A 12957-nucleotide genomic window follows, 5' to 3' on the forward strand; every position below is an offset into this window, starting at 1 on the left:
CGAAATAACATTTTACCACACACATTCAGTATTGTAAAATTACACAAAGCGAGATATCCGTTATGACCCATCATTTCATTTAACAAATCAGCTTTTGCAAATTTATCGTCATTTTTGGTCAAAATAATATCACCATTAATGAAATTTTCTGAATTCAGGGTGCATAATGCAAACAGTGTTTGATCGATATTGAACAACAACATACTTGTGTCTTACGACATCATTTCCCTCTACACTAACGTGGATATAACCTACACATTGCAAAAAGTATGTCAACTACTAGCAACGGACAACACACTTTCAAGTTGTACTACCCTCAGCATTAATAGTATTTTAGAATAAGTTTCTATTTTAATCAAAGTGAGACACTTTCGGTTTCAAAATGAAATTTTTAAGCAGATTTACGGACTCCCTATTGGGACTAGGTATTTCAGCTCCTCTTTCTGAGGTTTACCTAGCTGAAGTGGAACATCAAATACTTCAACCATTCCCCCCTGAAGTTAAACTGTTTATACGGTATGCTGATGATGTGTTACTAATTGGTAATAGAACTATTATTGACAACCTTTTAATAAAATTCGATTCAGTACATAATAGACTGAAATTAGAATCTTGAATTAGAGGAAGATAATAGTATTAATTTCTTAAATTTAACAATATATAAAAAAGACAATAGGTTCAGGACTAAGATATTCAGAAAGAAAACACATACAGGGAAATATTTATATTTTCATTCTCACCATTCATATAATATAAAAAAGTCTGAACTATACAACCAGGTATATAGCACCATTAAATATAGCCATTCACAAGATGATTTAGCCACAGAATTGTAATATTTAACAAGAATGTTCACAGCTAGGAAATATCCCATACAGTTAATTCGAAATATAATATCATGTGTGCAAAACAACATCAACAATCCTCGCAATAGTAACATTTCTAGAAATTACACACAGGGCACCCATATTGTACTCCCATCCCTTAGCCAGTTTGCTAGACAGCTTCGCAAGGTGTTCACAGGCACAGACATCACTTTAATATTCTCTTCTTATAATAAGTTAGGTACCTCCTTCAATAAGTATAAAGAAACATACATATACTAAACACAGGACGTTAATAATGTAATATATCTTATTAAATGTCAACCAGGTTGTAATGCTTGCTACGTAGGCAGCACCACTACAAAATATGGTTCGTCAAGAACAGTGAATACACAAGCATACTAACATTACAATAGTTTCAGAACCAATCAGTCAAGCGCCGAGCTCACACAACATCTACAGGCTCATAATCATAATCCTTCAGTTGATTTCGCCATTACCTTAATTAAATTAAAGTCTAATTATAAATTACTACAATGCAAAACGCCTGCAATAGAATGGTTCCATCATAACACTTCACTTGAAATATTAAATACAAAATTACCAGTTAGTCTTTCTCCAATGTAGAGTCTCGCGCATATCAAATTTCCATGTGTTCGAGCAAGGAATCATGAGGACTCAGGATTACTTTAAACTCCTCCTTCGCTTACATCTTCAGTCAACTGACGATGATTAGTTTGAAAGTCTATCATTTGGACTCTTGATCTCTTGCATTACAGATTTTAAGATTCAGTTTTTCCGTTTACATAGTGATTTTATAGTTGACAACCGGGGGAATTGGGTGTGCACTTCTTCTTCCTCTGGGCCTAATCTTAAATTATTAATGTGGTTTAACTTTTCTATTTTTAACTTTTAATTAATTATATTTTAATGTCTTTACCTTTCCTATAACTTCATGTGATAATACACAGATAATTTGAGATGAGTGCCTATAAACTAGGCTACTGCCACACTTGATTTGAGAAACTAATACGGTACTTTAAAGACCTTCTATAACTTTTTTCATTATAAAAGTGGGAACAATTCTGATATGATGCCAAATATGGTGGCACCTCACTTTGGGACATGACACAACACTTTGGGGTGTTGCGATACTCATATTGAAAAGTTCTGAGTTATATTCTAACATTATCACCTGGACAATGTCATAATGGGGTTTTGCAACATGCCATTTGCTACTTTAGTTTTAGGTGTATTTCAGTAAAGAAGTCTCTCTCTCTCTCTCTCTCTCTCTCTCTCTCTCTCTCTCTCTCTCAATACCAACATATAAAGCCTGACATATCCAAGTGGTAAGGAGTGAGAGTGTTTTAGCACACGCTCTTTGAATAGACCGTGGTTCAAGCCCATGACTGCTAAATATGATTAACAATTGTATTCATGACTTACTGTAAACTCCTCTGACCTGGTGATCATGCTGGAGTATAAACAAGAACATTTTTTTTAAAGCATTTTTATTCATATAATCTAAATTATTGTTATAAATTATTGTCATAGCCTAATATTTATTAATTATTACATAAAATACTAATATTTAGGTACATCTACTGCTATTTAGTAATTAAATTTTAACACACAACCAAAAGGTGGATAGAAAAGTGCACACCTTCATTATAGCTATTTTTTGACAGCCAGTGTACTAGTGACAGCCAGTGTACTAGTGCTACAGTTAACTGCACCATATTTGTGGCAGTATAGTCTGTCTGACAACATGTATCCTGGTGGCTCTGCATGTTACTCCACAGATCTCACAGTCAGTCCAAAAGTAATATTCTTGGCTTCTGCAGTAAATACAGGAAAATTTGGGAAAGTGTCTTAAATTATGATTATTGAAATATTAGGTTACATTTTATTTGCTAATTAGTTTATCAGATTACATTCATGTTACAGGAGCTGTAATTTAATTACGAGCACTTACTGAAAATGGTTCCTACTTTTACGTGTACTGCTCAGGTTTAATTATTATAAAGTTGGTAGTTATTTGGGGTTCTTCCTTATTTATTTATGTATTTTTTTCTTATGGTAGCATGCTTGCCTGATATTGCAGCCTTTACAACATGCTCAAGATCACTTTACTCAAATTTTTTATGCTAGCTTCTAATGGATTAAATTATTAAAAATAGAAATTTAATGATTATGCTGCTGGTTCCCAAACAAAAATTTTTCCATAAGTTATTCAGGTTTAAATAAAATAAAAAAAAAATCAGATGGCTGATGCTTTTATTATAGCATTACACTCGTTCTGTGTTCTCTTGTTTTCTGAAATAATTTGATATACTCATTTTGATACTCAAAGACTTAATCACAGTTTATGGACACACTAGGAATTAAAATATGTAACTACAGTAAGACTCCTGTATCTGCAGGGATATGTTCCAAGACCTACCGTGGATGGATGAAACCACCAGTATAAGTGAACACCTGCTGACCAGATTTATAATGTAATTTTCTTGTACATACATACGTATAATAAAGTTTAATTGATAAATTAAACACACGTTATCAACATTAAATACGGTGATAATAAAATACAGCAGACTATCGATTTACCGGGACGGGATTAACCAGGACACTTCAAGACTCCAAATTATAAAAAAAAACAGAAATCATAAAATTCAAGTAATAACTAGAAGAGGTATAAACAGATATTTTGCAAGTCATAAATAAGCGACAAGAACCGACGTTATAAGTTGTCTTCACATCTACTGCTCAACGGAAAAAAAAAAAAAAAAAAAAAAAAAAGATGAAATGTTTGGTTTGATTTAGTGCATTGCGTCAATTGTTGTGTTCCATCGTACTGCAAAAGGACAAATTTTGCTTCATTATTTATGTCAGGGATGTCGGATTTTTTTTTTTTTTTTTTTGTTTAGAAATCACGAAAATGATGGGCAAGAGTTATGCTTTCAATTAAACAAAAACTTGAAATTATTCAAAAGTTTGAAAACGGTGCATGCGTTAAATCTCTAAAGAACCCTTATAATGTTGGTAACCAAACCATATGCGACATGGTAAAAAATAAAGGGAAGCTATTCGATTTTTGCACCTTCACGATGGTGGGACTGTTAGTAATCCTGAGTATAACCTCCATGCACAAGTACATGGTGGATGACAACCCAGGTGTGAACCAATGTAAGCAGGGGTCGAGGTGTGGCGCCCACACCACATGGGAGAACGCCGCTCCTCTATGTTACCAGGCAGTACTAGGTGGTAGATGACTCTCATCACCCAGTGAAATACCACCACTTTGCTTATTGGAGGCTTGAAGTGGTGCAACCCATGTTTAGTCTCTAGAGCTAAGTTCCGGTCAACCCTTCCCTATCTCTTCCATCATGCAGTATGATTGATGACTTTTGAGGTTATGATGAACGTCGTGGTGAGATCCAATATTCCTTACATTTCGAGGGTACAGCTCTAAAACAGCGTTTGCAGGCCGGCCGCTAGTTAGTACACCGGACCAAACCTATTGGTAACTCTCTTGGAAGCTTCCGGATCAGCTAGTGTATAATCTTGCTACCTCTACTCTGCCAGATAATGACTGGAGGGAGTCCGAGTAGTGTGTATGCAGGGAGCATTGTCGAGGCCACGTTAGGCCACACGGTAAGAATATACCCAGAATATCTGGGTATATTCTTACCACGTGTACGCCATATCCAAAAATTTCATTACTTCATACAACATGTCCCACCCAATTTTTCTTACTGTTGAATACACCATGAATTGTCAAACTAATAGAGCAAGCTTATCTGCGAAAAGATCTAAACTTCCCAAGCACTTCCTAATTCATTTCAAAAATATACGTGGTCTCAATTCTAATCTCAATGATGTCCATTTCCACTTGCAGTCTGCCAAATCCCATGTACTTTTTCTGACAGAATCTCAATTATCGGTTGATTCAACTACTGTTCATCTCAGATGCCCAAATTATTCGTTGTATGATTCCTTTCGCCTCAAAGGTGGTACATGTGCATATGTCCGTTCTGAAATTCCATGTCAGAGACTTGGCAATTTGGAATCTCCTCTCTCTGATCTTCTCTGGCTTAAAATCTCTCTACCTCATTGTGTCAAATTCATCTGTTGTCTCTACTGTTCTCCCAACTCCACTAATCACTTGGAGCTCTTTGACTTCCTCTCTTTGCAACTTGACTTTCTCCAGTCCAACTTTCCTAACAGTGAGGTAATTTTCCTTGGTGATTTTAATGTTCACAACTCCAGATGGCTTCCATTTTCTAGTCACACCGACCCAGCAGGTCGAGATTCTGAGGCTTTTGCAATTACTAATGACTTAGCACAAATTGTTCATTTACCTACAAGAATACCGGACAATCCTGATCATACAGCCAATACGCTTGATCTTTTTCTCACAAACAACCCTTCTAAGTACACAGTCAAAGTGAGAGGTCCTTTGGGCACTTCAGATCACAACTTGGTGATTGTCTATTCTCCAATGGAACCTTTATCTCATGGCTATTCCCAACCTCGTGTTGTTTGGCATTACAAGAATGCAAAATGGGATGACCTGCAAGACTTCTTTTCTTCTTTTCCATGGTTGGATTACTGTTTCAAAACTTCTGATGTCAACATTTGCTCAGATCGTGTCAGTGAAATTATTCTTGCAGGAATGGAATCCTTTATCCCACACTCCACTTTAAAATCTCGTCCTTTATCTAAACCTTGGTTTTCCAATAAATGTGCTAAGGCTGTTCAAGAGAAGAATGTTGCATATCGTAATTGGCTTGTTTCTAATTCTTCAGTTTCATTTTCTGCCTACACCAAAGCTCGCAGCAATTGTAAAGCAGTTATTAATCAGCCCTAACTAGAGTTTGAACAGGCTAAGAGTAGAAAACTTGCTTCTTGCCCCAATGGTAGCTGAGCATTCTGGTCTCTTGCCAAAGCTATTGGCCGCAATTTTTGCCCATCTCTGCTCCCACCTCTGCTTCCACCTCTGTCCAAACCAGATGGTTCTGTTGTCACTTCAGCCAAGGATAAAGCTGACTTGCTAGCATCCCATTTTTCTTCCAGCTCATGTATTAATGATCTTGGTAAAACACCTCCCACCATTCCCAACACGCTCCATTCAATGCCTCCTGTGGTCTTCCATCAAAAGAATATCAGAAGGATTTTGATGAATCTTGATGCTAAGAAAGCCCCAGGTCCTGATGGTATTTCTCCACTTGTTCTCAAAACCTGTGCTCCTGAACTTACTCCTATTCTTTGCCGTCTTTTTTCACTTTCTTATTCCAAAGGTGTTTTCCCTTCTGCTTGGAAATTTGCTCATATCCAGCCAGTTCCTAAAAAGGGTGACAAATCCCTCCCATCCAATTATCGTCCCATTGCAATTACTTCTACTCTTTCTAAAGAAATGGAGAAATCAAATAACCGCCAACTCTTAAACTACCTAGAAACCTTCCATCTTATCAACGATCGCATATATGGATTCCGTCAGTGTCGATCCACTGGTGATATTCTGGCTTATGTTACCCATTTATGGACTAATTCAATGGAAAGGTTCGGAGAAACACAATTAGTTGCTCTTGACGTCTCAAAGCTTTTGATCGTGTTTGGCATAAAGGTCTTCTAAACAAGCTTCCATCTTATGGTTTGCCGACTGTTTTTAGTAAATTGGTTATCCAGTTTTCTCTCTGATCGCTCACTGAGGGTGATGGTAGATGGCTCTCTGTCTTCTAACTTCTCCACTAATGCCGGTGTCCCTCAAGGTTCAGTTCTTTCCCCCACTCTTTTCCTCTTGTATTTTAATGACCTTCTTCCATTGACTGGAAATCCTATCCGTAGTTTTGCCGATGATAGCACATTGCATTCCACTTTCCATTTTGAGAAACCTTGTCCTGCTCAATCAGCTTCAACTTCTCGAATATCTGCTACCAATTCCTTAAATGCCGATCTTCAGGTAATTCTCCAGTGGGGCGAAGACAACTTAGTTGATTTCAACCCTTCTAAAACTCAGTCTTGTCTTGTATCTTGCAAAAAGGATTCTTCTGCTCCTATGCTTATCTTTAGTGACACTCCGATTTCTAGGCAAAATGATATATCTCTTTTGGGGATTATCCTGACTTCTAATCTCTCTTGGCACAAGCACATTACAAATATTGCTTCCTCTGCATCTAAAAAACTTGGTTTTCTTTTTCGCTCTTGGTGTTACTTTTCTTCCAAACAGCTGCTCACTCTGTATAAATTGCAAAACCGCCCTGCCATGGAATATTGTTCCCACATCTGGGGTGGTGCCCCAAAAACCTCTCTCAGGCTTCTTGATTCCATTCAGAAGAGGGCAGTTAGGTTAATTAATGATTCATCTCTAAAGGAGTCTCTCCACTCGCTTTCTCATAGACCTGCTGTTTCTGCTGCATGCCTCTTCTACAGATACTTCCATGGGCACTGCTGTTCTTCCGAATTGGCTTCTATAATTTCTGCTCTCTCTTTCAAAACAGTCTGAACACGTGCCGCCACCAGCCAACATCCATTTTCTGTCCAACTTCAAACCCACAGAACCAACTTTTCATCTTCCTCGTTTATTCATTCAACTGCTGTTTTTCTGGAACAACCTTCCTTCATACGTATTTCCTGAAAATTACAATCTACAGAAGTTCAAGTCTAATGTCAACAAATATCTTCTTTCGTCTTCTCAACCTCCAACCCAAGCACAGTACTAAGTACTATAGGTTCTAATACCTCTCGTGTTTGGGGTTCACATAAAAAAAAAAAAAAAAAAAAAAAAATTTAAATCGACATCATAAAAAATAAAAAGAAGCATCGTATTGGACACATGAGTAGTACGTGTTAAGTTTTTCAGTTTTTTTTCTGTGGTTAACATCATCATTCGGTTAACTGAATCAGCGGATATGGGGGCATAACTGTATTCCACCACATCTATTAGAGGTACAGAGTCCCAAGTCCAAAAGGAAGGAGCCAGAGGTCTAAAAAAAATATAAATTTTTTAAAAATTATTTAGCTTTCCTTTCCTGAATGGGGCTGATGATTTCTTTTTGCACTGGGCTTGTTTTCTCCAGTTGTACCACTGATTATGTATTATACTACCAGCTATTCCAATGTATTTGTGTAACTTGATTAACCAAAGTTTAGTTTGTGGAGAAATAAGATTGCAATTGACCAGTGAGTGCAGTGAAGAGAAAGCACAGAAAGAGACTAGGAGGGAAAATTGTGAGCAAAATTAAGGACACATTCCACCTCAATAACAGAAAGAAAAGCAATCATTCCTAACTTTGAAAAGCATAACCATGAAGAAGGCAAAAAAAAATTTAGCTGTGTACAGCCTCGCTAGAAACACTTTAGTTAGGCTGTAACTGAATACCTTGCGAAACTTAATAACACGTGATATCTGGTTACTTCTTACTTTTTTTGCATTTTTTATGACAATTGTTGGTGGTTGCAATTGAGAAGCACTACTGTATGCTACTGCTTCTCACACATGGTGAAAAACGTTGATCTGAAGCATTATAAATATTCAGATTTACTTTATCTCAAATGATATTTAATAAATAATTAAATTATTTAATATTTATTAAATAACTTAATTATTATTTAATAAATAAATATTTAAACATCTCTTTTATCTCAAATATCTGTTTTATCTTAAATCTCTTTATCTCAAATATTTAATTATTTAATAAATAGTTAAAATAATTGAGATAAAATAATATCAATTTAGATAAAGTGTCATTTACAGAGTGTTCATTGAATTATGACCACCTGCCTAATATCGCATTGAACTGTTTGCACATATAACAGCTGCTATTTGCCTAGACATTGATTCCACTATATGTCTGAAGATGTTTGTAGGGCTCTGCAGTCATTCTGCTTGCAAAGCTTTCCGCAGTGCCAGAATAAATGACAGTTGCATGTCCATATGCCTCCCGTCCCTTTCCAAAACATCCCACAGGTGTTCAATCGGATAGAGGTCAGATGAATTTGGAGGCCAATCAAGATGAGTGATATTTTCACTATGTTCCTTGAACTACTCAAGTATAGTGTGGACCTGATGACACAGCACATTATCGTCTTGGAAGATCCTGTTTCTGCTTGGGAAAAAATGTAACATAGCAGGGTGCACATTGTCTCCTAAGAGCTACTGGTAGACCTCACCAGTGAAACTTTGGTTCATATGGACCAGGGATTCTAGTTCCTAGCAAAATATGTCCCATATTAAGCAACCACTGGCACCTGCTTGATAGTGGGCCCCAAACTTACATTGCTTACTCCACACACGAAGGCATGCTGTACCAGGTATTTGAACTCATCTGATCCACACACTCATTTCTTTTCCTCCAGTGTCCAACCAGCATGTTGTTGATACCATAGCATTTACCGTCAACGATGATCAGCGGTGATTTGAGGGTGTCTATTGGGTTACCTTCTGTGGAATCAAATATGTCCGAGTGTGCGGCACATTGTCATTTGGGATATTGTTCTTGCATTCCCCAAATTGTATTGCGATGTCAAGTGTCACATAGTGACCTTACATTGAGCCCGTACAGTGCACTGCATCCTTCACTCACCATAAACATGCACTTTGTGCAACCTTTTACAGTTCTGTCAGTGGGAGGTGGTTTGAACCTATGACACCTATCTTTGTACACTTAACCAAAGTGGGTTGTGAGCAACCAACAAGACATGCTGTTCCCAATATGGGAGCACCCTACGCACGAGCTCCCACAACATGCCCTTTCGAAACTCCATGATATCTTTACCTTGTCCCACAACTGCTACTTTATCACTTTGACTTGCTCGACCAGGTGTAAATTGCCACTGCCTCTAGCTTACGAAGCTGTTCGGCTTTATATACTGCGAGCTATGTGACATAGTCCATTATAGATGGGGTGGTCATAATTCAGTGATCACTGAGTGTATATAAAATTAAATATATATTAAATATCATTTGAAATAATAATGCTTTTATTTCTTTCATAAACATGCTTTTATTAACAATGCTTTTATTTCTTTCATAAATTTAATGAAATTGAATTTTTTTTTTCTTCTTTTGCTTGTATAGATTGAAGCCAAATCTGTAGAACATATGAAGAAATTGAACAAAGGTCTTGAAAACAAAATTATTTCGCTACAACAGAAAATTCAAGAATTGGTAAGCTTTTAAAATTTTCAATTTTCCACTTTATAACCCACCACAGGCTAGCCTCATTATTTCATAACTGTTTCCTTTAGTCTTAAAATGTCAGTAATCATATCTTTTTTTTTTTTTTTTTTTTTCTTCAAAGTTTATTGCACCCTCCACTAAACACTGCAGTTTTATCATAATTTTTAAACATAAGGTATTAGTCTGTAATCTTTTGTTTTTTTCTTTTCTTTTACTTTTAACTCTAAAATGGTATTGGTAAAGGGCTGTGATGTAATATTTTATTAACCAAAATATTGTTTAAAAACTCTGTCAGTGATGCTATATAAAATCCAGGCTACCTTTAATCACATTTCTCCCACTTGAAGGTCTTTTAGTAAAATTAAAATGAGTATAGAAAAAACAGATCCATTCTCTGTTGGTTAATACCCAATCTCCAGCACCTGGAGCTGAGTGGTCATGGGCAAGAGTGCGGTAGCACATGCTCTTTGAGTGGACCGGGGTTCAAGACCGTGACTGCTAAATACGATTAATATTTTTATTGATTGAGTTATTGTAAACTCCACAGACCTGGTGGTTGTGCCGGAGTATAAACAAGAACTTTTTTTTTTTTCATTTTTTGTTGATACCCAATGAAGAAATACAGCATTGTCTCATAGCCTCTTAGTAAAATTAAAAGTATGTATTGAGGTATTTCTTAATATATTATTAAGAGTATGTATTGAGGTATTTCTTAATATATTATTAAGAGTATGTATTGAGGTATTTCTTAATATATTAAGAGTATGTATTGAGATATTTCTTAATATATTGTTAAGAATATGTATTGAGCTATTTCTTAATATATTATCATGTAGTTTGAGTGTTTATTACATTATTATTGGTCTTTTATAAACTATTCTGGTCTTGTGGTTTTGAGTTAATGCCCTCAGTATTTCAGAATTTGTTGCTTACTGCATGGTGTGCTTTTCCTACACCGTATTTCAACACATTTTAAAATTTCTTTTTTCCCCCTTACGGATTCTGGTATTACTTTAATTAGTTTATTTTTTTCTTTAGTGATTTATGACAACTTTTAATTATGAAGTTTCAAGTAGAATTAGTATATACTTTTCCCTCACCAGAGGCATAGTTAATGGCATAGTTGCGAACTCTCTTGATTTGTGATGGAGAATCTGGATTTTTTTTACTTGAACTGACACCTTTTTTTTTTTTTTTTTTTTTTTTTTTTTTTTTTGAGATATTTGATCTATCTCATTGCCATAATGCATCTGGTTACAAAGAGTTTCTCCACTTTTTTTGTGTTTTTTGTCTTTTTGTCTTTTTATTTTCACAAAAAAATAGGAAAACTGTTAAAATTGGAGTTATCTAAAAAATTCTGTCATTTCTTCTCATTATCATTAACAGATTGACCATCATGTGTGTTGACCATCAGATGTGTTAGTCTGTATTGGGAAATAGATATACAGGACAACTGCTTTATTCTCTATAATTTGTGACTATTTCTTCATAGTTGTGGCCACGTGTTGTGAATCTAATTAGCAGTGTCTTTCAGTAAGATGCCAAAGAAATATAATGTAAAATTTCTGAATATATATGCTGTTTTTAAGCACAGAAAGACATGCAAAAACAGAAAACAGATGTAGCATTTATTTGTAGAACATAATCTTCCTCTGGGTTGTGCTGATCACACAGGCATATACTATAATAATTAATGATAAACACCAGCCAAGAAACTGAACTGAAAATTTACTATAAAATAAAATAATATACAGTGAAATGTGATGAAAATAAAAACACTGATTAAATTATAGTTTCAATATAATTTAAAATATAGTTAAAAGCAGTAAAATTAGCTAAAATAAACTGGGTTAAAAGCGATAAAACAATGAAACCTGGAGCTTTCGGAGAACTGCCGTCTCCTTCTTCAACAGCATACTACTAGTGCTAAGACACATCCTTAAGTAGCAGGTCCATGGCACTCATGCATGTGATCATCAGACACATGATCTACATTCTCCATGTGCGTATCGGAAACGGAAGTGGCTCGGGAGCATGTCAAACAGAAACGGTCATCCCTTCTGAGGACAACTGCCTCAAACAGGGGACCCAAAACGCAAGTGGCTCGAGAGCTTGCGAATCGGTTCATCCAGTCACAATACTATTAATAGGGACAGGGGGATCCGTTTTCACCCCCTGTTTGAGGCAGTTGTCCTCAGAAGGGATGACCGTTTCTGTTTGACACGCTCCCGAGCCACTTCCGTTTCCGATACGTGCATGGAGAATGTAGATCATGTGTCTGATGATCACGTGCATGAGTGCCATGGACCTGCTACTTAAGGATGTGCCTTAGCACTAGTAGTATGCTGTTGAAGAAGGAGACAGCAGTTCTCCGAAAGCTCCAGGTTTCATTGTTTTATCGCTTTAACCCAGTTTATTTTAGCTAATTTTACTGCTTTTAACTATATTTTAAATTACATTGTAACTATAATTTAATCAGTGTTTTTATTTTCATCACATTTCACTGTATATTATTTTATTTTATAGTAAATTTTCAGTTCAATTTCTTGGCTGGTGTTTATCATTAATTATTATAGTATGGAAATTCCCAGCCCCATAGGCCTGTTTGAAGGTATAGCAATATGTTTCCTAGTGGTGAAATAGCAAGTATTATTAAAGCAGCAGCCATTATTAGTATAATTGTAGAGACTGGAAAGGAAAAGGTAATGATGGCTCTGAAAAATGGGCCATTTTCAGTTGCTACAGATAGCACTAATCAAAGTGATACCAAACCATTTCCCATTATGGTGACCTTTCTTGATATTTAAAAAAATAATAATAAATGAAGAAAAAGTGGCTTACTCTCAGTTCCAGCATTTGAAGATGATTCTACAGGATAAACGTTGGGCATCTTCTTTTAGGCTATTCTTCTGAATAATCTGATTAAAAAACTATTAATTTGTTTGCTGAAAA

At 35.8% G+C, this 12957-nt stretch overlaps 1 protein-coding gene across 3 annotated transcripts in view; it reads left to right on the top strand.

The window, feature by feature from the left end:
• Nucleotides 1–12957, top strand: part of didum (dilute class unconventional myosin) — an 814019-nt gene that overhangs the window by 452558 nt on the left and 348504 nt on the right. For all 3 annotated transcript variants that reach the window (XM_090373351.1, XM_090373360.1, XM_090373369.1), the window contains exon 21: nucleotides 9904–9993. In XM_090373351.1, the coding sequence (XP_090229477.1) occupies nucleotides 9904–9993 (90 nt within the window). The remainder of the gene's footprint in view (nucleotides 1–9903; nucleotides 9994–12957) is intronic.

This window comes from Mastigoproctus giganteus, chromosome 1 (assembly GCF_048544385.1).
Source record: "Mastigoproctus giganteus isolate SK-2022 chromosome 1, ASM4854438v1, whole genome shotgun sequence".
In the NCBI taxonomy this organism is placed as follows: domain Eukaryota; kingdom Metazoa; phylum Arthropoda; class Arachnida; order Uropygi; family Thelyphonidae; genus Mastigoproctus; species Mastigoproctus giganteus.